Source organism: Paroedura picta, chromosome 5 (genome assembly GCF_049243985.1).
Source record: "Paroedura picta isolate Pp20150507F chromosome 5, Ppicta_v3.0, whole genome shotgun sequence".
Taxonomy (NCBI): domain Eukaryota; kingdom Metazoa; phylum Chordata; class Lepidosauria; order Squamata; family Gekkonidae; genus Paroedura; species Paroedura picta.
Window position 1 is genome coordinate 76791648 of NC_135373.1, and position 27328 is coordinate 76818975.

Here is a 27328-nt window from a genome sequence, read left to right on the forward strand (position 1 = left end):
AGTTATTGCATGGGTGTATCCCCCTACAAAGTATGCAGATCTGCAGCTGGTTTGTTGTAGCTGAATATGTAAATTTTGAAGGGTATAATCTTGAGGCAATTTTAACGCTAAGTTTGAGAGTTTCAATAACAAGCTTTTTATAAAAGTCCCAAATAACCTAAATGTCTGAAATTGAATTTAATAGTACACAGTGAATAACCCTAATTTGTTCTGTACTATTTTGGTATATATGAGTATGTGTCCTTTTAAGGGAAGGAACAATAAAGACTGAAGAATATTCAGAGTGTTGAATAGAACATTTACATTTTTTGAGAATAATGCCTCAAATTATGCAGTTAGAGGTTTAAAACCCAGAAAAATATTGCTTAGAATGTTATTTCATATTTGACTTTAATGTCTAAATGTGTAAATTTTAGAACTCTGTCCATCCCATCATGGTCAACCAGGTGAAAGCTCCATCTTTTATTCAGTATCCAGTTGTTGATAGTCCACCTGCATTTTCCACTTTTCATTACACTTTCTTAACTAGAATTCCTTCTCTTGCTTGTACTGCAGAGATCTCTGCTTTGCTTTCTAATGTCACTGTGCCTAACTCAAATTCAGTTTGCATAAGGGTTGTTTTGTTTGCCTGATAGAGCAAATAATAACAGTGACCCGTTAGCATCTTAAAGGCTAATGCATTTACTAGGGCATAAGCCCTTGTATGTTGGTGACCACAATGCAACTGATGAAGAAGGGTTTAATTCACAAACATCTATGCCATTGTAATTGTGTTAGTGTGTAAAGTGCCCCTTGTTGTTTGCAGGTTTTAATGCTGCTTCCACATGATGTCAGCAGCAACCCATAGGTCTCCAGTGGGTGGTGTGAGTTTTCATCCTCTTTTCCATGTGATGAGGGAAAGCGGTAGAATCCACTTCCCCCTTTCTTGTTGCGCCACGCAATGAGGCACAAAGAGGGGAACGCCTATCTGGAAGTCTCTCAGCATTTTGCCACCCTCACACCTGCCCTTCCCATTTCCAGATCAAAATAATAATTTAAAAACTGGTGCAGTCTGCATTGCTACAGGAGTGCAAAGCACTGTGCCCTCAGTTCAAATAAAATGTTTTCTTCAGTGTACATGGTAATATTGGGATTGGGCAGCAACCCAGTCTAAAACACATTCCTGTTTGTGTTTTCTGGTGGTGGCGTATGAATGGGGAGAGGGGGGGGCATGTGATGAAGCAGCCCTCTCCCTATTAGCTTGGTGTCCGTGCTCTTTATTGTAAATATTTATTGTGAACCCACAATCATTGGGGTTCAGTTACCATCACCAGCCTATCAGAAATCTATCTGAACATAAAGAGAGACCATTATATAAAGCAATGGTCCCCAACCCCAGGTCTGGAGACCAGTACTGATCCGTGGATCAGTCGGTACCGGTCCGTGGCTCCTCCTCATCCTCCTCCCTGGCTGCTGCCTCGGGGGCTGCCCTGCTACTCTGCTGCCAGCTCACTTTTGGTGCTCTTCAGTGGCCGCCATGGCTGGGGCTCCCCCTGGGCGTGGCTCTGCGCAGCTGTTGCTGGCAGAGCCCCCCAGTGGGTGGCAGGAAGTCAGGGGCGCTGGCGGGAAAGCAAGTGGTGCAGGGGCTCAGGCAGCGGCAACATCCCTCGGCAAAAGACTATCCCCCCCCCCCGGGCCTCAGTAAAATTGTCAAGCGTTGACCGGGCCCCGGTGATAAAAAGGTTGGGGACCACTGATATAAAGGATCCCAAAAAGAGATCTAAGGAAATATTTTATTGTTGTGGTGTGATCTCGTAACAATGCGGAATATAATTTTTAAAAACACCAATTTTACTGTTTTGGTATGTCCCTGTAGCAATGCAGAAGCTTATATTTTTATGAAAATTAATTTTGGGACTCGGGGGAGGGGGAACGGAAGTTTGTATCCCCAAAACAACAGCTGTGAAGGGATTGGTAGCTTGCGTTGATTGAAAACCTGAGGAGTGTGTGTGTGTGGGGGGGAACCTGTGGGTTGTCCATGTTTCTGGCTTCTCCGCTGCCTTGTCAGGAAGGTAAAGCCACTATGGGATGGTAAGATGATGCAGGAGAGGTCTCCCACCAGGAAGCATGGAAACATGTGGTTTACTATTGCATGTTTGCAAGCAGGAGTCTGTGCAGAAATGGTCCTGATGTTACTTCCTAGCACTGGTATTGAGATGTTTCCTGTCCCTGAGCATGGCAGGTTTTTATTGTCACCATGACTAGTAGTGGTGTATATACTAAGAGAGCCAGCTTGGTAAGCAAAATAACACATGAAAATTAGAAGATTGTGCTAAAGCAATGTGAAGCAAAACTTGTATTAAAGCAGATTATTGGCAAAGTCAGTGACAACAATTAGCCTATGCTGCATTTGTCAGTTAAACTGAACAGCCAAATCATTCAAGCATTTTCTTTTGCACATGATTTCCAGCTGGTATAATAAGAATGGTAAACTTAATTTTCATAGTTTAACCCTACCTTTCCCTTGATTGCTCCCCCTCCCTTTCTTATAATCGTATAGCAAACTCACTGCTTTCAAAACTTTACTATGACAAATTCATCTTTTCATGTATTAATACTTCAGTGTAAACAAAAGACACTTCAATGAATGAAAGCCACTTTGAGCCTACATTTACACAATATTTGGTAGCTTGTCTATAAAAGTAAAGTTTGCAGACTACTGTTCCACAGATAATAAGAAGGCTTTCAAATCAATAGCTCATAAGAGAGAGCTGTTTAAGAAGAGGGGCTTTTGAAGTACAGAGACAGATGCTCCAATCCCTGATACTTCATCCTCGTTCATTTGTCAACATAACAACAAAATAAAGTGTTCTGGGGTTAAGCAGATTTCATAGCTAAAAATATAGTTTTGATGCTTTCTATGCACACTTGACAAAAGCTACATGAAGAATATATTCATATTTTATAAGATATAGAAAGGAACTTCTTGAAAAGAATTTTGTTTTGAGTTCACATATAATCTCTTCTGCGGTGTACCATCAAAGAGTTTTATTTAGGGGTTAGTTTTTCTGTTGTTTTCTAGGAATTTTGTAGGCACAGATGGTAATAAGATATTTGCTGATGGATATTGCTGAAGCAAAAAAGAAAAAAGAATAGCTGAAAATACTTTCCTCTTCATATTGATTATACTGTAATGAAACCTAACAAATTGTTTTTGCCAAATAATAGCCAATCAGGTATTTTAAAAGGTTGTTGTTCAGCAGCACTTTTAAAATGTCACGCTTGCATTCCACTCCTCAGTACATCTACCTTGAAGTATGTTCCGTTGAAATATGTGGGACTTAGTTCGAAGTACATGATCTAGGATTGGCCTCAAAGAATATGAGAGAGGCTGTTGCTGGCACAAAGAGGTTTGGGGCCTGAAGCAGTCTTTTCCGCCACCCTCTCAAACGATTTTTCATTGTGTTGTGCCATAATCAAACTGTAGAGGTAACCACAAGCACCGTGTGGGGGGTCTAGGAACTTCCTTCCACCAGTTCTTCCTTTGAAAGATGTCCTCTTATGTCTTTGGACAGAACAGGATTTCCCCCCTTCCCTTTAAAACACTGCATACAGTTTAGGAGTGTCATGCTGCTTTGTGCAACTGGTTGTGCAGAATGCTTCTTTAACTGTGTATAGGTGGGTGTGCCATTCCTTCCTTGTTGTCTCCCATTCCTCTGTCAAATAACCCTATTACCTGGTGTCACATAGAGGCCATAGTATCTGCCTTTCATAGTGCTACAGCCACATGGTTTCCCAGATAGGATGTGATGCCAGGGCAGTGCAGAGCCACAGATTTATAGCCCGTGAAGCCAGTGCTGTATCCATACCAAGGCCGTTGTAACAGCTCCTGTGATCAGGCTGAAAGATGAGCAAGGAAAGGCAGTTGAATCCCAGTATTCTCCAAGGCATTAAGCTAAATGTTAGATGTAAACAACTTAATGACATCATCAGAAGCGGCTTACCAACATCATTGCTGATAGGTTTTAAAATGATTGGCAGGTCTACATTAAGGTAAAGGTAAAGGTAAAGGTATCCCCTGTGCAAGCACCGAGTCATGTCTGACCCTTGGGGTGACGCCCTCTAGCGTTTTCATGGCAGACTCAAAACGGGGTGGTTTGCCAGTGCCTTCCCTAGTCATTACCGTTTACCCCCCAGCAAGCTGAGTACTCATTTTACCGACCTCGGAAGGATGGAAGGCTGAGTCAACCTTGAGCCGGCTGCTGGGATTGAACTCCCAGCCTCATGGGCAAAGCTTTCAGACGGTTGCCTTACCACTCTGCGCCACAAGAGGCTCTTACATTAGAGTACGGTAAATAAGGCAAGGTCTACAATAAGGTCTGCATTAGAGTACGGTAAATAAGGCAAGTCAGTATTAAAGATTTTTTACTCTAAAGGGTATGATCAGAAAAAGGGTATGCCTATCAAAAGGGTATGATAAAAATATCAGTCAATTGGTTTTACTAAATACCGGCCCAGCATGACTTTCAGCAGAAGGTGCACAATCCTATGCAAAACACTGATTAAACTGCTTAATCAAGTAAGCAGAGATGACAAACAAGAGCAGCTGTAAAGCAGAGATTGCACATATCAGCTCAGAACACAGAAAAAAGTAATGAATGCTCCTAAATTGCAATTCTGGTACAAAAGTGAAATTCTTTTTAAAATCTCAAACTAAATTTAGAAATAAATAATGCTGAAGTAGAGGTTATTCTGTTCATACACATATGGCATCAGTACATTTTAATGATCAGCCAAACACCTTAGTACATAGGCAACATGGGAACAATTTGTCTATCAGCATAACCAATGACTTTCTTGTGGGCACCTATGATTAGGTTATAATGCAACTTTCACTAGAGAGAAAGCTGTATTCCAGAGATTCTCATGACCAAGTGCAGCTTCTGGGCCATCTGACCAGACTACTGTTCAGTATGTTACTGAAGCTGATATAAGTGGGTAGTTTTTTGTTTGTTTGTTTATATACTGGTTGTTCCTGATAGGGACCCAAAGCAGGTTATGGTTTTCTATGGTCCTTTTCTACTTGACCATCAATCTGCTACACATTTACAGAGGCCCCACAAAGTGAAAACTGTTCCAGATTGCCATATTTAGAGCAATTATTATAGCCATAGCTGTCATGGATGAGGGCAGAAGGGGGACCATTTTATCTTAAGAAGGGGCTGACTGAAGAATTGCAAGCTTAGTAACCACACAAGGAAAACCTTCAAGAAATTCAAAGCAAAACATACAGATCAATTATGAATGGTGGGAGCTGTGCCAGGCTGCCACCAATTCCTAGCAGCAGGGCAGCATGCCCCACCGTGTCCCATGTACACACGGAAGAAGAAATTCCCTGGTTCACACAGCCTGCCCCCCAGAGTTCTGCATACACAGACACAACTCCAGGGTGGGAAGGGTCTGCTGTGCTTTGTGGCAGCAACAGCAACAAGGGGGTGGGGAGCTTGGGGGTCCCATTGCATGATGGTGGGAAAGTGGCATGCCACTATCCCACCATCATGGGGAGTGTACAAATGGCCCATTCAACTCTGCAGCACCATGGGGTGTTTTGTGTTCCTGCAGGGATGCTGTAGGTGGCTGCCGCAGCAAGACAGGGAATGTGGAAAAATCCGTGTTCCCTTGCCGTGGAACATCAGCGGCCCTAATGCAGACCTGGGCTGGGAGAGGGCCTGGATGGTGCCAGCATCATGCATAAATTGGGGATTAGCCCCCCTAGCATACATGCGTCAGCCTGCCTTTCCCGGCCCATGCATAATCGGTCTAAGAGTTCTGGAGAAGAAGCAAACGTAGAAAAGAATAAACTGGATATGGCATTGGGATAAAATGGATGTTAAAATAGTATTAATGGATTAAAGTATTACGCTAAATATACAAGAATTTTTAACCAGTTAAAGCAAAATACAGATGTTATATGCTTTCAAAAACTCTCATGAAGTATAAACCTGAATGTATTCAAAATAATAAAAATTTAGGTAAAGTATATCTTGCTTAAACTCAAAATAAAAATCATGGAGTTGCTATTTATATAAGTAACTCACAATTAAATTTACTGGAAGAATTAAGAGATCCAGAGGGGAGATACCTAATTCTAAAAAGAGGCAGTGTGTATGATAGCAACGATATATGTACCAAATAAGCCAAACCTAATTTTTTGAAAACTTTTTTTCAAATTAGGCTAGAATTTCAAGAGGAGGATATAGTGATTTTTGGAAAAATTAACAGTCTATGCGATCCAAAAAAGGACAGATCAAAGAAAAGGCAAAAATGATTTTAAAACGTATTTCCATATTAGGAAATGAAGAAGAGATGCTTCATATACCCCTCTTTTTACTACCTGATTTACAAACACCCTTCCCTTCCTCTTCCTACACCTGTGAGATAGGTGGGGCTGAGGGAGCTCTATGAAGTCTAGAAGATACCTGGATATACCTGGAGGGGGGAGATCTTAGTTTTTCAATAGACATCAGATGTATTCAAGAATAGACGTATGTTGGATATCAAAAGGTTTGACAATAAATGTAGGAAAAGTAGAGATCCAGCTGAAGATATCTATAGCTCACAATTCCATAGAAGTAGTCTTGCAATGAAATAGAAAATTAAGAGGAAGATGGAGACTGAATGATGCCTTCTTTTTGCAAGAAGATGCAGTAAGAAAGTGCAAAAAAGACCTGGAAGACTTTTATAAATGTAGGAGGCCTTTATTAGAGAAATGTTAGGAGGCCTTTATTAAAGTGTGAAAAACTAAGATGGTAGTAGTTCTATTTATCCTAATGACAGAATTGTAGCTACAAATATCAGACAAAACCTGGAAATTGATATAAGCAGATTCTTCCAGATGGTAAAAAATATCATCTCTTGGCCAGGAAGAATTTCTGCAATCAGATTGAACGTACTGCCAATATTTTTTATTTCAAATGCTACCCGTACATATAGAAGAAAGAATATTGATAGAGTGGCAAGGACAGATGAGCAAATTTATGTAGAATAGCACAAAACCAAAAATAAACTGTCCACACTTAGAATGGGAAAATAAACTGGCTGTCTATGCAAAAATGGCAAAATTAACAACCTAGTTGAGAAGCAAATCTATTATGAAATTTGAGGAGAGACGGAGTGTGTACTATGCAAGCAGGAGACAACTTAAGAATGAGAAGTAGTTTAAGATATTATATACCAGTGTATTTCAATTAAGAGCCAGAATGATAATTAGTTTTAATATAAATGTTGAATATAAATGTTGCCCAACCAAAGTTACTTTCATGGTATTCCACAGTGGTCTAATTTTTTGTGTTTTTCATGAAGTGGGTTTTGATCTATAATTATTTTCAATTTTGTATTTTTATTATATTATCTGGTTTCCAAAAGTAATAGTAAGTATGCAATAATGGCAAAAATATGCAGTACAGAGTATATAGCAACAGTGAAACCAATTAATTCAGTTAACATTTCATTTTCCCTGTGTATTGTGGACAAACTGTGACTGGTTATTTGTTACCTAGTGTGATGTGTCTTCTATGCTTTTGTTTGGTTGGTTGTTATGCCTTCAGCTTCAACAATAAACTATTGATTGATTGATAATTCAGTTGAAAAACCGATTAGTTATAAAATTTAATGTAGAATGTTGAATAAAAATGTATCTGAATAGAAGTAATTTTCATTATACTTCATAGATAGTGCCCCCAAAACATTGATGTAACGAAAGGGGTTGGGGAGAAATATTTCTTTTTCTTTTGTGTGTCTGTGTGTGTGTGTATGATATGTAGTCTTTTTTTGGGGGGGGCTATATATAATCACACTTTTTCCCCTGTATCTTCTTTATATTGCCTGTTTGTTTGTTAAATAATAATAATAAGGGGCTGACATTTATGGTTTTGGAGACAATGGGGTTAGGGAACCTCATTTTGCTGATTAGGCATGGTGTACATAACCAGAAATCTCTTTGATCTACAACATCTGTAATTCATTGCTAAATCCCAGAGGGCTGCTGGATCCAGAATGGCTCTTTTTACAGAATTAAAAAGCAGCTGTTCTTTCTTTCTTTCTTTCTTTCTTTCTTTCTTTCTTTCTTTCTTTCTTTCTTTCTTTCTTTCTTTCTTTCTTTCTTTCTTTCTTTGTGTGTAATAGACAGACAGAGAGACTGTGTGTGGGAGCATGACCATGCAGAGAACAGGATCCTCTTTACACACAAACACGCACACTGACTTGCATCTTCCATAAGAGAGGAGGTATCTGATGTTCAGGCATTGTTAATTCTAAGCTAATTTAGAAATGTTTCATTTCTTGTATTAGTCTCTGTGCCTAGTTTACTAGAACTGTGTTAGTCAAATAAATCTTGCATTAGTTTAAGATACAGGAGACTGACTGGATTCCTGCTTGCATGCCTTGACTATGGGCAGTGTTACCAGAGAGCTCTGTTTTATGGTTCTCCTGGTATCAAACTAGCATGGGTGGGGTAACCAAGAGGTGGTAGCAACTGATAAGACACCCCCCCCCCCAGTCTTTAAGGAGAAGTGGGGAGCCACAAATAATTTTTACTGCCAAGAGTGATTTCCCTGGAACAAAACGGTTTTCCCTCTGGTCTCTGTCAGGCACTGGGATAGAAGAGTTACAGTATGTTTTCATACTATAATCATACCCGCTTCGTACCAAGACAAAGTGTCATATAACAATTGTCTGGCATCAGTTGAGAAAGAGGAGACACCACAATATGCACTAGAAATGAGTTTCAGGGCGGCTTCTGGAAAGCCTCTTCTGATAATGACTCAGGGCCATTTCGCACGGCTTCAAAATAGCACAATGGTTGCTAATTGGAAACGCTACTAATTTGCCATAACCCACGACGTCGTAGACAATCTGCAACAATCCTGAAACCGACCCGCAAAAAGCGCTTCGTTGTAGCGCTTTCAGGGGAATCCAGAAAAGTGGATTCACCCTCCGGATAGCGATACACTCCTGCAACCAATCTGCAACAATAGCGCTAAAGACCTGTGCGTTACCATTGTTGCGGGTTCTTCAAAGTCCCTCCTCCTGAGCCTGTCCTCCAAACTTCCGGCGAAGCGATCGCCATTTTTTTTTCTCTGAGCGAGCGGGGATAAACGCACCAGCGAGCCTCTTTCTGTTTAGAGGCTTCCCTGGCTTCAGTCCTTCACCTTTAGTCACTAAGCACAAACCACATAAAAGCCCGTTTGCTGAAATAAAGTCCCTTTATTTTTTACACATTAATTCAGCCGAAAATCGGGCCCGTGAGGGGGGGGGGATTTTTTTTTATCACTCGAGGCAGCGTGCCAACGATCATACAATCAAACGACAGCTCACATTAGGCAGCTGGATGGGTCTCTCCGTTGCAACGAATCTACCTAGATTCGTTGCTATGGGTCTGTATTTTTTTAAAAAAAACCTTTCTTAAAGGGAAAGGGGCTGTTTGGGAGCATGCTAACGGCTGCCCATTGGCTGCTTGACGGCCAGGGGCGGGACGAGCTTTCTAGCGATTTCTGCCGAGACCGGAAGCCTGTGGGAAACGCTGAAAAACGCAACTGATTCCACTACAAAGGCAGGTATGCATAACGACGAATTCCACTATTTTAAATGGCGATTTTTCATTCTGCAAACAATTTGCAACAAAGATCCCCGTGCGAAAAGGCCCTCATTGTATTTTAAACTGTTCTAGTGATGAACAGCAATCTGTTGCTAAAGCATTCCAGACTGCTTTCATGGTGTGGTCGTACTAGTGTTTTGAAAAATGAATGTTGCACTGCTTAAAGGAAGTACAAGAAATGCCAGTTTTTATCTTTCCATTGAACATACATTTAACTTTGACCTTTGTGCCTTCCATAAAGTGCAAAAATAAGTCAATGTAACTTTAGAATGCCCTTTGTTGCTAATAAATCATAGTAATTACAAAGAGCCCCAGTGTTTTTCAGTGCCATTGTAAGCTAGCCAATTAGTCCAAAGACATTTCCTAGTTGTATAGCGGAAAAAACCAAACTGTTTTGTGTCATTCTTCCCTTTAGGTTACAGGTTTCCAACAAATATGCGAAGATTTTCACATTACCAGTCTAAACCTGATATTATTCCTTGTTGGAGGTTTTATTTTCCTTTGAAAAATGAGCCATCTCAGAAGTGCTGTGGTCATTTCAAGCAGTGCTCTTGGAAGCACTGTTGGCATTTTAAACAGAATACCTCAGTGATTGAGAAATGTAACAAAGGGGTAGAAAATAAAGCAGTTTCTCTAAGAAGTTCCTCAAACATGCTTTGCTGTCCTGACACAAGGAGATTTATAAGTCTAGGTAAATAAATTCTAGCAGCCAGTTACTAAAATGGGTCTATCTGAAATGACAGAAAAAATCCATTAGCAACCAGGTATTAAAATGAAATATAAAGGCAGTATGAAAATAGCTGATGTGTTTGTTAAAACACATCGAAGTTGGGTATTGACTGCTGCCGCTAACAATTTGTCCTGATTGTATTAATTGTATCAGATTTTAATGGTAAATAAACGAATAAACAACTATACAGCATTATATAGATTTTCATCCATAGACAGTCCAGACAGCAATCTTAAAAACACTTACCTGGGGGTATTCTCCACTGAATAAAACAGGGCTTACTTCTGAGGATACCTGCTTAGGCTTGCTCTCTCAGTGACAGAAGAATGCCCCCCCACCATTGGATTTTTGAGAACAAGAGCTGGATAAATATTTTTTAATCCACTTTTATTACTTTGATTCATTTCTTCTGATTAAACTTTTTCTTTGTCTGGTTCAGATTCTAATTTCAAGTTGCTTTTCTATTAAAAAAATTGTTTTAGCTGATTTCTCACTTTAGGGGGAGCTCTGATATGGCTAGAGTGGCCCCAAAGGAGAACAATATAATAAATATTTTGTATGTGGGAACAACTCCTACAAACGTGTAGAGCTCTCACTCATGATGGCACCTGGTTTTTGGCTGTTATGACCATTTCCGCAGTAGTGTTTTCACCTGTATCTGCGGTTTTCATGATAAAAGGAAAGGAAACATTTCCCCATATAAATTTGCCTATTCAGAAGGAAATTTGTATCACACTCTCGCTTACCAAATGTTTTCTGAATCCTCAGGTGCAGTGCTTTCAAATTTTCTGCGGGTATTTAACTCGGATTTCTTTGGTGGGGAATTCATACATTCGCTGCTTCCCTCCATCACTCTAACTGCCCTTTTTTCCATGTCTCTAGTGATGGATTTTAATCCCACCTTCCACCCTCCCATCCTACTTTCTGATTTCTGCATTTTTTAAAGTATTCATTGCGTTACAGGTGGGGAAGACATAACGTTATTTATGGAAGATTTTTTCCTTCAGATCTTGATTCACTGTGAGTGTCGTCATTGTGAGCTTGTTATCAACTGATCAATCTCTGGCTGAAACTAGGAGCAATCTGACCGCCAGGCTTGCCATTGCCTATCTTGTAGCCACAGCAGTCTGACAAATGGCTCATTAAGAACCCTCTCTTTAATCTCAAACACTCCCCCCAATCTCTATTTCAAGTGGACATAGCAGTAGCTACAGCTGTCTCCTGTTGCCTGGTAGTGCTCCCCTCCTCCTCTTTCCCTATTCACATCATCCCATTTTCACAGGCACCAATCCCCCTCCCTTTGTTTGGCCCCACTCTTGGGCAAGTGCATAGGAGGCTATGGGTGAAGGTGCTGCTGGCTGAGTTACATCATGATCCACTTCTCCATCACAGCCACCCAAAATCTGCAGCAACAAAATGAAGTTCTGCCTAAAAACACCAACAGCCAGGATTGAGCAGTTCCTTCCATCTTCCTCAAAGCAGACAGCATAGGTGGAGGCTTATTTTTAAAAAGATGTTTAGCACCCCTCGATTTAACAATGAAAAATCACATGGTTCATTGTGTGTGATGGCACCTTCTTATGCAAGTATCACTTGTGCACACAGTTATAGACACACACGAATCTCTTTCAGTTAAATGGAGCAATCTTATTTTTTTTTTGTTGCCAACATTGGTGGAAGCCATAAAATATATTATGACATAGTTTCTGTTCAACCACACCCATGCTATGTGTATCATGACAATGTCAAGCACTTCCTTTGGTGGACCAGCATTCAAATTATTGTCCTTGACCAGCAACAGCAAATGAATTTGATTCCTCTAATGCAAAAGGTAATTGGATTTTTTTTCTTTATTGAATGCATCCCTTTAATGCCTACCTCTACTTAGGCCAATTTAGCTGCAAGTGACCCGATATCGATCTGATGATAGGACTTAAAATAAATGCCTGAGCTATGAGATGAAAAAGATCAGCTGTTTCTTATGGGGGAAGGCATTTAATAGTTTTTGCTCCTCTCCAATATTATCACCTGCTTGAATACCATTCATAAAAAGTGTGTATTTGAAATAATTGATCATTTAGTAATTAAATGTATCCTTCTAGCATGTAAAATAAGTTTCAGAATGTGTCTTCAAGAACTAAAGTTTGAAAATGGACAAAAATCCACATAGCAATAAACTTGTTTCTTGCAAATGTTACTGTTTAGTGTAATGAAGGACAATCTGCCACTCTACTGCTTTGCAGCCTGTACTAAAATCAGTAGAGCTTGCATAGGGTCAGTAATATTAAATGGAGCAAGTTACAGTTTTTAAAGGCTATAGTATCATTAAGTGTTTTTACATATATTTTTTAATGATGAAATTTTTGCCAAGTCATTACATTGTGTTCACCTGAAAGCAACATTACTTGAACAGACTAAACTGGCCACAGTGATCCATTCTCTGATTACACCCAACCTATATTACTATACTGTGCTCTGTATGGAGCTGCCTTTGAAAATGGTTCAGAAATTTCAATTAGTCTAAAATGTAGCGGGCAGGATACTGTCAGGGCTGGTTACAGGAATCATATCACTTTTGGGCTGAAAGGTCAGCAGTGACTACCCATTCCAAGTGCTGTTTTTACTTTTAAGGCTTTAAATGGTTTGGGGCCAGGATACCTGAAGGACCATCTCCTCTAATGGCACACAGCCCACCAATTATCTGCTTATCAAGGTCTGCTCTCTATGCCCTACCTTCAAAGTTGAGCTGGATGGTGACTAAGGCAAGGCATTTTCTGTGATGATACTATATCTTTATGAGGCTCACCTTGTGCCTAATATACTTTTTAGGTGCAAAGGTGAAGAACATCTTTTGATTTTATTTATTTTAAATATTTATTCTATGATGATCTCAGCCTGTTCCCACCCTCAGATATAGGATTTCCCCTCCATTTTTCTCTTCATTTCTGAATGAGCAGCCATCTTATCTGTTTTTTTTCTTTCCTGAAGATACAGCTATCCCACCCTATGATGTAATTGTATTCTTATGCTGCCTCAGCCCAGGAACATAAGGGAAGAGACAAGAACATCCTCGTTACTTAAAGAATGCAAGAGGTTTTATAACATTCAAAAATAAATACATTTTTTATTCAATACAACAGGAGAAAATGTCAGGTGAAATCAAGGGCAAAATGTCTGCGTTAACTTGATATGGCTTGTGATCTCACTTCCTGTGTCAGTGTTGATTTGCTGGGGCTTGTGTTCTCACTTCCTGTCTCAGTGTTGATTAGTTGATGCTTGTGATCTCACTTCCTCTCAGTATTGATTGGCTGTGGCTTGTGGTCTCACTTCCGGTCTCCATACACTTCATATGTTTCCAGCAACTGACAGTTTTAAACTTTTCACACAGTCTTAGAATCTTTGAGATGAGAGGCTTTAGTTTCAGCCTTTCCTAAAAACTCCTGTATACTTCCTTGAGTTTAGCTATTCAGGTTTCAGAAGACAGGGATACATTAACAAGCACCCAAGTTCTTTCTTTGATCATACAAAGTATCACTCCACTCTTCACAGATATCTCCCTTATCAATTGGAAAGAGAATCACTTGTCTAACTAGAAAATCTATCCCTTTTCCTGGCCTAAATCTTCACTGATCTTCCCACTCCTCCTTGCCTACCTTCCCAGTCATTTGTCAATGTTACATTTTCTTCATTCAGGGCTAAACTGAGAACTCAATGGCTACTGTTCTCAGCAGTAAGCTGAATTCAGCAGTCAATTTTCAAGTCTTTCTGCTCAATTGATGCTAACTAATCAAATTCCTTTTGAGCACTCTGTCAGTCAGGGCTTTCTGAGATATTAACTCTTCACACTCCACTACATGCTTACACAGTACTTATGAGCTTTTAAAGTGCAGCTCATCACATCTGCCTTTCTGTCTTGCAGAACACAAGGTAGCTTACAATGTAAATAAAGCCATGGTTATAAAGAGCACATAAATGACCACAATTTAAAATCCCAATTAGGACTGCCAGTAAATAAAAACTAAATTAGTCAAATGAAGTCCTAAATAAAACTGTCTTCAACTACCTCCTAAAGATTAAAAGTGAGAGAACAGATCTATTTCCCTGATGTTTTACCCCAGGCTTTTACATAATATTGGCTTTAAAAGGATTGACTTCCATTTATGGATAGATTTTATGCTGATGATGTAAACCGAGTTCTGTTTTATTGGCTTGTGTGTTTTATGTGTAGTTTTTAATAGTAAGCAGAAGAGGCAGCATAGAATCACTCTAAATAAACATAATATAGTCCTTCATAACATCTAAGAAAACAGACCAAACTAATTTTTTTTTCTTCCAAACTTTTGCATTTATTTTAGCCTCTAAATCCCAAAATAAAATTCCTGTGTGGAAATTGAAATGATCTTTTTTTTCATAAGAAAAATTCATTGGCATATTTTGTGAGGTGAGATCCATTAATCTGCTGAAATGAGCAAATGTTCCTCATTCTCTCTGTCTGAGAAGGGTCTGCTATTGCCAGTTGTGCTGTATTATTTATTTATTTATTTATTTATTTATTTATTTATTTATTTATTTATTTATTTATTTATTTATTTATTTATTTATTTATTTATTTGCCACCCTCCCCGGGGGCTCAGGGCGGTTTACATTGAACTTATGAACATACATGAAACAGTCTGCATTAATAATCAACAATAATATTAACAACAGTGGTTGTAACAATTAAATAATACAACAAATAAAGTTGTAACAGCACAACAGTGCAACAGTACAATGGCACAACAGGTCCGGAGCGCTCTGGTGGAGTTCTGGAGTGGGGGGAGCAGGGGCCCTTCATTTGCTGTTGGTTATGCCTGGTCTCAACCAAATACCTGGTGGAAGAGCTCCTTTTTGCAGGCCCTGCGGAACTGTTTAAGTTATGTCAGGCCCCTGATCTCCTCTGGGATCTCATTCCACCAGGTGGGGGCCAGGACAGAGAATGCTCTGGCCCTGGTTGAGGCCAGGCGGACTTCTTTAGGGCCTGGAACCATTAGCCGGTTGGTGGTGGTGGAGTGCAGAGCTCTTTTGGGGGCATAGGCAGGGAGGCGGTCCCTCAGGTACACTGGGCCCTGACTGCGAATGCCTATGATAAATTTGATCTCACCATTAAATGTATTAAAGACATTGAACATACAAACAGAATAAGCAGAAACATTAAGGGTAAATTCCAAGTGCCAGCTCCTATATTTCTTAATGCTGTCTGAAATCTTCCTGGAGAAGTAATTTAATCGGGTTTTCTCCTGGAAGAAGATCTGTTCCACACTTCTACAATATAAGAATATCCTAAGCCTTCTCCAAGCACACATTCCTGCACAGAATTAAGTTTTATCATTAATATTACTTTACATATGGCTTCTAGTGTATATAACAATGATGAACGCAGAGATTCATTAATTTAGAGCATTCAGGAAGCTAAATCTGAAGGCATTTTTCACAACTCCAAAAACGGTAAATTCATTTATTGAAATTGTTTTTCAATTTATACCCCTCCTCTCCCAGCCAGCCAGCTCAGGGAGGCTTCAAACATTAATTCATAAAACATACATAATAAATATGATTTTAAATATAATATAGAAACTTTAGGAGCCTCTTGTGGCACAGAGTGGTAAGGCAGCAGAAATGCTAGTTGAAGCTGTCTGTCCATGAGGCTGGGAGTTCAATTCCAGCAGCCGGCTCAAGGTTGACTCAGCCTTCCATCCTTCCGAGGTTGGTAAAATGAGTACCCAGAATTCTGGGGGGTAAACGGTAATGACTGGGGAAGGCACTGGCAAACCACTCTGTATTGAGTCTGCCATGAAAACGTAGAGGGCGTCACCCCAAGGGTGAGACATGACTCGGTGCTTGCACAGGGGATACCTTTACCTTTACCTTATAGAAACTTTAAAAACATACAATCTTAAAACTATCATATCAGCTGTCTGTCAAAAATTGGTTCATTTAGGAGTATACAATCCTTGGTGAGGGGGTGAGGGGAATAGCCATGTAGGGGGTCCAGAGTCATCTTGCTTGGCAAAAGAACTCAATCTTACAGGCTCTGAAGAACTGACTTAGTTCCATCAGGGCCCTTAGCTCTTCCAGGAGCTAATTTTGTCAGGTTGGGTTCAGGAGTAAAAAGGTCCTGGCCTGTTTTAGGTTAGACGTACTTCTTTTGGACCAGGGATCAGTAATTTGTTCAAATTAGGCACTCTTAATGTCCTTTGCGGGGCATAGTCATCCAAGCAGTCCCTAAGGTATGCCAGGCCCTGAACATGTATAACCTTGAAGGTTAACACCAATACCTTAAAACGGATTTAAGAATTCAACTGAGAACCAGTGCAGATGCTTCAAGGCAGGCTGGCTGTGGTTCCCTTATGGTGTATGAGTCAGGAGTCATTCCGCTGTGTTCTGGACCACTTTCAATTTCTGGATCAGCATCAAAGAAAGGAATGTAAAGGGCACATTACTAAAGTCCAGTCTAGAGGTGACTGTCACTTTAATCACTGTGACTAGGTATTCTGGAACCAGGTTGGGCTGTAGCAGCTTTGGTGATGATGGTAAAATCCAGTTGAGCTGCCATAGTGACCTGTACCTCTATTGACAAGAAAATGTCAAAGATCATGCCCAAATTCCTAGCAGAATGTGCAGCTCTAAGCTGTACATCATCTAGGCAGGGCTGTCACATTTCCTCACCTGGTCCTTTACTATCCAGCCACAGGACTCCCATCTTGAAGGGGTTGTGTTTCAGATAACTCTGCTTAAGTCAGACCATCACAGCTTCCAAGCATCTGGCAAATGTTTCTGGGGGAAAGTCCAGCTGGCCATCCTTTAGGAAGTAGAGCTGGCATATTGCTGGCATCCCAGCCCAACCCACCCAAAATACTGGGCTAGAGGGCCCATGAACATGTTAAATAGAATGGGAGAGAGAAGTGTGAATAAATTTATAAGTTAACATATTTCTGTCATCTTTGCTGTGGTTGAGTGTCAATGTACATGTACTGCTATGAGCTCTAAAATTTAAAAGCACACTGCAATATATTACACACATATATAAGTTTTTGTGAATTGTAATCAGTACAATGGATAGCATCATCCATCGAAGAAAGGTTTTCTGATCCGTCCCTTCTTTAACGGGATAAAGTCTGATTTTTAGGATTTTTTTAATGGAAAAGGAATCTGTGAACTAGGAGCTGTTGGCCAGGTGGGGATATGTCAAAGAGATTTAGGTCATCAATGCATATCAGATTTTGGACTGACTTTCCTTTGAGGTACTTGATTGCTAAATGCAAAGAGAAATGAAAATGACAAAGGAGAATTAGAGTTTATAGAAATATGGTTAATATATGCGCTTGCAGCTGATAGCAAATGTGTTTTTAATCAAACAGAAGTATGTGCTACTTCTGTATTTTCACAATTCCTGCATTTATCTTTAATAATACCATAGATTATTCATGGGGGTGCTTAAAGATTGATACTTGTTTCCCAAATTGTTCCTTAATCTTAAAAGGCTGACAGACATCAGCAGAACTGCATTAATGAAAATAGTTCAAGACTTGTCCTCTGCTACTAAAATCATATAATTGGAAAGCAGACCTGTCTCTACATATATATTTTATGTATTTACATTATTTATAGTCTGCCTTTCTCACTTGTACTCAAGGCAGATTACACAGAGTGAGTCAATACAATCAATGGATGGGACCTTCAATAAACAATATGATAGGATGAAGATCTGAAAACCAACCAGAAATATAAAAAGAGAACTGAAGCTAAATTTAACTATTAACATAACACATTAAATGAGGCAAAATTCCATAGTAGGATCCTAGATCACCTCTTCCTATCATCCCACCACAAAAGGCTGAGATGTGGGATGATTGGAGCACCATAGGATATTTATTGCTTTTACTATTTTTATTGTATTTTAATCAGAATGTTAATACGTTGTGAACCACCTCAAGCCTGTTTGCAGAGAGGGGTTGTCTATAAAAATCAGTAAATAATACATTATAATCATTATAATAATTAAGCAGGTTGTATACAACAGCATTGACCAGAGTCCCTGATAATTTTTCCAAGTAATTTTATGAAATATTTAGTACACCACAATTCTGTTTTCAAAAGTTCGCTTGAATAATTCAGTTTTGCGAGTACAGCAACCCATGAGAGCCTCCTCAGGCAGGCCATTCTTTATGATGGGAGCCACAAGGGAGAAGACATATGTATGGGCAGTTATTGATTTTGCTCATTTGCAGGTTGTCACTGCAGAAGCCAGCCTGGTGTAGTGGTTAAGAACAGTGGCCTCTAATCTGGAGAACTGTTTTTGATTCCCCTTTCCTTCTCATGCAGCCAGTTGAGTGATCTTGAGCCAGCCACAATTCTCTCAGAATTCTCTGAGCCAGTTTGGTGTAGTGGTTAGGAGTGCAGACTTCTAATCTGGCTCGCCAGGTTCGATTCTGCACTCCCCCACATGCAGCCAGCTGGGTGGCCTTGGGCTTGCCACGGCGCTGATAAAACTGTTCTGATTGAGCAGTGATATCAGGGCTCTTTCAGCCTCACCCACCTCACAGGGTGTCTGTTGTGGGGAGAAGAATGGGAAGGCGACCGTAAGCCACTTTGAGCCTTCTTCGGGTAGAGAAAAGCAGCATATAAGAACACACTCTTCTTCTTCTTCTCAGCCTCACCTACCTCACAGGACGTCTGTTATAAAAAGAGTAGGCAATTGTAAGCCACCTTGAGACTACTTTGAGTAGTAAAAAGCAGGGTGCAAAAAACCAGCTCTTTTTCTGATCAGTAAAGCTGTCATGGCAGAAAGTAGGGCGAGGAGTTCACAGATATAAGGGTCCAAGGCCACAAACAGCTTTGTATGTGATAGTGAATACCTTATATTTAGCCTGGGAACTGATGGGCAGCCGGTGAACAGCCTGCAGGATGGAATAATATTCATGTACCATCCAACTCCCAATAGTAGCTGAGACATGGCATTCTTCATCAGCTGAAGTTTTTGAATTGATTTTGAGGGGAGACCAATATACAGTGCATTAGAGTGCTCTAGTCTTGATGTTACTGTGGCATGGATCCAGGTGGCCAGGCCAGATGTATCAAGATATGGGGTCATCTCATGGGCTAAGGTGAGATGAAAGAAAGCCTTTTGCAACCAGTGGCTCCAGTGTAACCCCAAGGTTCTTAACTGAGTTGGCAAGGGCCAGCTGAACTCCATTAAAACTTGGGAACATTGTGTCCATCAAGATCTCTGCCTTCCCAGCCATCATTGCTCTCTCTTTCCAGAATTCAGCTTCAATTTGTTCACTCTTAGCCAATTTACCACAGCAGCCAGGCATTTATTCAGGACTCCGGGTGCATCACAAGTGCATTTGGATAAGGATGTATAGAGCTGGGTATCATACCTGGAGTTGGTCTTCTACTGCTTTCTCAGTCACTTTACCAGGAAAAGTCAGTTAACCTGTGAACTGGGCAATAACTGGCCACATCATATTTCTGTAGGGATGATTTTTAAAGTAGCAGATGAAAAAACGCCTCTTTCAGTGGCCATGGGTGCTTTCAGGTAGTGACTGTTTTATCATAAATACTAAGCGTTTGATGATGTGGTCCTTACATGATTTAAGCAACCAGGATAAGCAAGTATCTAGAATACAAGTAGTAGCCTTCTTGATCCCAGGAACCTGTTGACACTTCTTCACAGAAACTGGGACAAAATGATCCAGGAATACATCAGTCCTGTCTGGTGGTGTGCCTGTTACAATTGACATCTAGGTCAGTGCCAATCATGACAGATTGTTCAAAGCATTTAATGAGCTATGGATTCTTGACTCATTAAGTTAATATACAGTAAATAAAGCATATATTTAAAGATTTTTTTTAGTCTAGTGAATCACACAAGAGCGTATGATTTTCCAGCAGATAAAATTTCTAATCTGAAAAGATCAGTCATCAGTTTTGATCTCTCTTTCATTGCTGAACATTTTGGATTTATTATTTTAGTCTTTTGTTTATGATCCAGAATGAAAGGGCTAAATAACTCTCATTACAATTTTAGGAAAAGTTCTCCCCTAACATATGGCTTTTGAATATCCCAAAGATGAGCATAATCAAATAAGTTTGACTAATACTGGTTCCAATTCCTAATTCTTTTAAAAAATACCCATAATCTGTGTATAACTAGGGCTTTGATGCAGATTGACAGATGGCCTATTTAAATATGAGCATTAAAATTAGAATAAGCATTTTCATTTTTTTTTTGCAAAAATATCTCATAAGAGAACACTGTGTGGGTTTCATCTTTGCTCTGCCTGCTTAATTCTCACTGGCATCAAGGGTGGGAATAGATCACAGATGGCATATGGTCTTCGGTATGTAAGCCTCACAAGCTTCACTTCCTTGGATGGTAGCAATGAGAGCAGAGCTGGGATTTCTCCTGATGTTGTGCTGCTCACATATGCTGCTATCTTCTGGGTTAGATGGAAAGGGTATCATATAGGTTTTCATAGGTTTATGTAGCATGTCAGACATGTTGAATTTAGGTGGCCTTCCTTCCAAAGGCCTGAGGTAAAACAAGGTGGAATTTTTGTTCCATATTCTGTTACAGTCTGTGGCAGGGAATCAAAGCCTGTTTTCACTTACGCAGCTAATATGACATACTAGAGAGCTAGACTCTCCCCCTCCCCTCCAGTGATGGATATATAGTAAATATACTGACTACTTACACAGTCACTGACTAGAACTGTTCCATATTTTTAGGCATTTTTACATTGCTTCCTATGGATTTATAGCCTTCTTTCTCCCTCATTTTGTTCATGCTAAGTAAGGCACTGAAATGAAGACAAACTTCTGAAGCCATTTTTATGAATGCTTTCTTACACTTCCATTAATAAGTTACTAACCTGGTCATGTGACAGCTCCAAACCTAGTCCCATGTTACTGATTCTCTATGAGTAACTTATGGTTTTCACCACTTTAGTGCTGATGTTTTGTAGTGATGTCAAAATGTCATGCTTAGTGAAGCATCCAAACACCTCAGTTGTTTCCATGCAGCTATATTTAAAGCTTCTACTTGCACACCTGTTTATGTTCCAAACTGACTAACCTGGAGATTAGAATCATTATTCTGTATGTTAAAGTTGCATTTACAGAGCAGATTTGAAGCAAAGAGTAGTGTACATTGCAGGTTTGAGGTAGAGAGTATAATGTATATGTTGCTCATAACCATTTTATCTTCACAACGACCTTATGAAATGAGTAAGGCCAGCAAACTTCATAACATTGTGAAGAAGTGAATCTGTATTTCCCTTTAGTCAGGACATCACACTGGTTCTCCCAGATCTTTTCTGCACCAGTTATCTGGTAGTGGGGCAGATTCCCAGTTCTGCATGATGTCAGCCCCGGCCCAGGGCCATCCTAGGTGTGGTGTGACTCGGGTCCTTATTTACCCCATGGCAAGGGAATGTGAATATATCTGCATTCCCTTTTTTGTTCCAAGTGGCAATGAGGCCTATTTTAGGCCAACATCATCAGGAAGGGAAGAGTTGGTCCATTCAGGCCTAGCTCCTCCCCACCACCTGGGACATTTTTTTTGTTTGTTTAATAACATGGTATTACATTGGTACACAATATCATGTTCTTAAACAAACAAAAGGTCCCCACCACCCCACAGTGCAGTGGAAACTTGCTGCTCTAGTTGCTGTGCAGGACCACAAAGCTGGGGCAGATGAGATGCAATGGGCCAAATGCTCCCCTGTGTGGAAGCAGGAAGAGGAGGGGCAACCTGCCCTGGCACAAACACAGGGAGGCAACCCGGTACAGAGCCTTCCATGCTGTAAAGGTCCCAGACACAGTCTTATTTTTATCTCATAGTAGTGCTAACTTACAGGGAGACTGTTTTGGCACTAGTGATACTGTTCAGATTTGTATTTTTAAAGGGTCGACTTTTTCATCCCTTTCTGCACTAAAATTTGCTTCTTCAGGCAGAGTCCTGAATTGTCCCCTCACTTGCCCTATTGCAAAGGAATCCATAGAAAACTGGATTCCATCTTTTCAAGTGTGGTCTAATGGGGTCTAATTCAGGACTGCCCAATGTGGAGATGTGTACAATCAGGTACACATGCCGAACATTTTGAGTAGTTTGGAAACACCACTTTCCCTGTCACTGTCCTCCCTCCCTCCTCCCTTTCTCCCCTTATTCCCAAAAATCTGCTTCCTTCAGACTCAGTCCAGAAAACATGTTGTGAATTTCAGCCTTGGAAGTAAGGGGAGGAAGGCCCAAATGTGGATATGCTAGAGTCAACTCCAAAGGAAATCCAAAGTGAGGTTGAAAGAAGGTATGTCCCCTAATGTGGAAATGGTGAATAGTAAACCAGTTTGAGCTATATACTTTGCATACATGTCTTAATATAATTGTATGAGAAAGAAAAGAAGAGTTGAGGAATCTGCAATCAGTAGTTTATTGTTTTAATTTTTTAAAATGTAATTTATATAACAGTCTTAGGGCAAAGCCAAAGCCATACAACCAAAAAACCAAAGGATAAAATTGATGAACTTTTGGAAATCATCTCAATATAAAGCAGAGTAGGTGTTGTGACAATCAATCACACAAATTCCAGAAATTTCTGCCGTAATTTGGCAGCTGTTTTGGTAAATGATATAGCCACTGTAGTGAGCATATACAGCAGCCATTTTGATAAACCACCAAACTCTACTATTATGATTTTTTAAGGTCATTGTTGGTTTACATGTTCTCTAAATGCTCCCAGAAGAATCAAATTGAATGGTATCTAGAGGTGTACAATAAGATGACAAGCTCTTTTTTTGTAGAGAGCCAGCTTGGTGTAGTGGTTAGGAGTGCGGACTTCTAATCTGGCGAGCTGGGTTTGATTCCGTGCTTCCCCACATGCAGCCAGCTGGCTGACCTTGGGCTTGCCACGGCACTGATAAAGTTGTTCTGACTGAGCAGTAATTTCAGGGCTCTCTCAGCCTCACCTACCTCACAGGGTGTCTGATGTGGGGAGAGGCAAGGGAAGGCGAATGTAAGCCGCTTTGAGACTCCTTCAGGTAGAGGAAAGCGGCATATAAGAAGTAACCTTCTTCTTCTCCCTCTCTTTTTACTACCCTGTATGGTAGATGAGCCTAAGAGAGCTCTGACAGAACTTGACTAGCCCAAGGTCACCCAGCTGGCTGCATGTGGAAGAGTGGGGAATCAAACCCATTTCTCCAGATTAAAGGCTGCCATTCTCAACTAGACCAAGTTGGATCTCGCACCAAGCTGGCTCTCAATGACACAAGAGTGCTATTTCTTTCTAAAGAAGGTATAGTAGGATTTTTAGTTTCCTGACAGAAGTAAGCATGGTCAAAGCATTCTTGTTAAGTAATAAAGGCACAGCAATAACATTATTAGTCATAGCAAATTTCAAAGGATGCCATCATAGTGGATTGAAAGAATGATGTCTTCACAGTGAGATGCTTTCAGAAAATTATAGCAGTGACCTCTTTTGATCTCTTTGGAGATCAGAGAGAATAGAATCAATAGGTGCAAAATGGAAAGGAAGCACTTTATTCAATAAATTCAATTTCAGAGTCATAGGTTCTGTTCTTTTTATCTTTGTGGATTGGGGCTACTCTTCTGTGTTGCTGTGCTATATGACATACTTAGCTACATGGTAATTCAGCCCTCTTACTCTACCCATCAATGTACCATGTACACAGTAATAATTTTGTAGAGATAATACAGCTCCAGATATTTACCAAATATCAATTTAGTACATTCTACCTTCTAAAGTCTGTGTTGGGTGAGCCTGGTTTATCATCTTTTTTGCACATTGTTTTAGAAAGGTCTATTCCAACTGTATTCTACAAATTCCTTCATTTACAGACAGCAAAAGTATTGAGCTTTGTTTTATGGGCATAAGTATACTAAAAATGCATGTAATATATGAGGGTAAGTAAAATAAAATTGATGCAAAATCATACAAACCTTTATTAAGCAAAAACATCAAAATATGAAGCTATTGTTTCTTGACATAAACAAGTCTGAAAGGGCAAGATCACAACTGTAGGTGAATCGAGTAAGGTTTCCCAATAAAATTCTCATAGTTCCACCCTTACTGCTCTTGAAGAATGAGCAAGTGTATTGTCATGATGGGAAAAAATTCCTTAGCACAGATTTCCTGGCCTTTTTCTCACCAGCACAGTGTTCAATTTCTTAAACCTTCTTCATAATAAGTCCCTGTCAGTATCCTGTTTCCTTGGAGAAAATAGTTTTGTTTGGATTAAACTGATGCATGTATGAACTGAAATCCTAGTAGCAATACTTTGACTGACCCTCATACAAGGTGGTGTAGTACCCCGCGAAGAGAATACAAACCCAGCCAAGCCAATTCTTGTCACTATAGGCCTGCATCCTGTATGGAAGTTGCCAACGTGATAAGTATGCCATAGATTCACCAACTCATTATGATCTCATGAAGTTCTACTTTATAGAGTTTTCAAGGCAGTAGTGAGCAAAGCTGGTTTGCCATTGCCTTCCTCTGCACAGCAGTCCCAGCCTTCCTTGGTGGTCTCCCATCCAAGTACCAACTCTCCTTAGTGTCTGACTGAGCTCTAATGAGATTGAGTTAGTCTGGGCTACTAGGACCACTATAATAGGGGAAAACATCCCAGAAAATATGTGAATAGATGGCAGGAAGGAAGGACACATATTCCAAAAAATTCTGAAGTGAAAATAAAGAGAAAGTTGTACTTTCGTTTTACAATACAAACTTCCCAAGTGAATAACAGTTTCCTTGACATCCATACAGGCTCCTTTAAAAGTTTCTTGAGGTCCTCATACCTTTTGGATCGTATGTAGTGACCTAGGCTTGCAAGATAAAAATCAGAAGTCCTTTTGTATCTCAGATGCATATGGAAATCTGGATAGATTAATTATCTGTGAGGAAATAGTCATTTGTTCATCTCCTGGATACTGTCAAGCCATTAAGCTAAAATGTAATAGCTGTCCCAGGTGGGCATTCAGGTACCCAGGTGGGCATTCATCTGCCACTGTAACACTGCAGTCCTGGACTGCCACATCCTCAAGGCAAGCAAAGAATGATTAGGTAATCATTACCCAAGGATAACACAACAACCCATTAGAACTGGTTGGTTTTGTGTGTTTTATTGCTCTTGACTTATATTATTGCTCAATGCCTTGATTTGCCTTCAGATCTCTTAGTTTCTAATACAGTTACTTTAAGGTTGAGTATGTTATCTCGCTTGCATCTTTTCATGTCTAAAATATTTACTGCATGAATATGGGAGTTGTGTTGGCAATAGACTGGACAATTCCAATTTTAGGTACAGTGTTTTATGCTCTGACTGTACATGGTAGAGGGATGCTCTGATATGACAGGTTTGGCATAAGGATTGATTTCGGTGACATCCTGTACTCACATAGTTGAAAGTAAGCCCAGATAAAACTAGTAGAATCAGAGAATCAACCAAGCAACCATGCAGAGAATCAGATTGCATAACAAAATTGCCTGGTGGTTAGGAATATTTTTTGCAAAAATGCAAATATCGTGCATAATATGAAATTCCAGCAAGTCTTCATAGTCAAAATGTTTTATTTACAGTGAATTACATTAGCCTCAGCCAGTATTGTTTTCTCTTCCTCTCCAGGTTACAGATATGATGCTTCAAGATAAGCCTTATCCTGACTGGGGAAAGTCTGCCAGAGCTTTCTGGAAAAGAGGGAATATCAGGATTGTTTTATTCTGGTAGGAAACAATATGGCTGGGTTACTGAAAATGTCTGTATTCTTGTCTAAAATCTGGTAGGTTTATCCCAGATTCATACGGAATCAGGATTAAAAGTATATGTAATCCTTTGATTCTTGTAGTTTCTCTGTACCAGCACTCCAACCTCAAAGAATCTGGCCACCATTAATTTATTCATCTGAAAGACCACAAAGCAGGGCTCCAGGGCTGCATCTGCATGATGGATAAGCTGATGAAAACTCACTAAATACATCATTGTTTTTCTGATCTCTGCACAGAAGAATGAATTTACTCCGCAAAACTGATTTTGCTCTGCATGGTGAACTGCCTCTTTGGTGCTTTATGTGTCTTTTAAGCATTGTTTCTGAAAGATGCTTTTCACCAATTCATTTCTCTTCTGCCTGCCTGGGATGACCTATTAGTCATGCAGAGAAGCTCCTTAGTTTTGCAGATTAGTGACTGCATTAGAGAACAAAGTGGAGTTGGCAAAACTACAAGGGGCAAGGCTATGAATTGTTTCATGCAGAGAGCATTGCAATGTAGTTTTTCAACAGACTATATTCAATGCAGAACAACGATTGTAATATAATAAAGCGGTCTAAACTGGTCGTTTTTTAAAATGTTTTACTTGGCTCTGTGCAGAATACCTCCAGGTTAGCTTGAATACTGTGAAAACTGGGTACACATTTTCTTTTAATTTAATTTAATTAATTAATTTGATTTCTATACCGCCCTTCCATATGGCTACATACATACAACATCATAGGGGATACATGGAACGAGTCAATATACAACAATAACAACCCAACAGAGGTTCTAAACAACAACTTCAGTGATCACAACAATAACAACATAACAAGCTAAACTCCCTAGAGAGGTCAGGTTGCTTCAGGCCTGTGGCCGGTCTCAGGCAAATGCCTGGTGGAGGAGCTCCCTTTTGCAGGCCCTGCCGAATATAGAAGACAAGACCACAGAGGACTCTTCTAATTAGCCAGAACAACCCTTTCTCATTTCTCTGTGATCATGATTCTTAATAGAATCAGGCAGAAGAAAACTGGGTATTCCTCTGAAGTCATTACTGCCATGACTGCACAGTACTACTGCAACTCACGGTTGACTTGTTTTATTCTGTGCATCTTACATGGGAAGTGCAGGCAGGAGACTGTGGTGATAGACAGAGGCTCTGGT

The 27328-nt window shown here is 40.0% G+C and overlaps 1 protein-coding gene across 10 annotated transcripts in view; it reads left to right on the forward strand.

Moving 5' to 3' along the window:
- TMEM117 (transmembrane protein 117) overlaps positions 1-27328 on the forward strand; it is a 261297-nt gene that overhangs the window by 117538 nt on the left and 116431 nt on the right. For all 10 annotated transcript variants that reach the window (XR_013231156.1, XM_077338614.1, XM_077338615.1 and 7 more), the window contains one exon: positions 26043-26140. Coding sequence is in view for 9 of the 10 variants with exons in the window: in XM_077338614.1 (XP_077194729.1) it covers positions 26043-26140 (98 nt within the window). In the remaining variant the exon portion in view is untranslated. The remainder of the gene's footprint in view (positions 1-26042; positions 26141-27328) is intronic.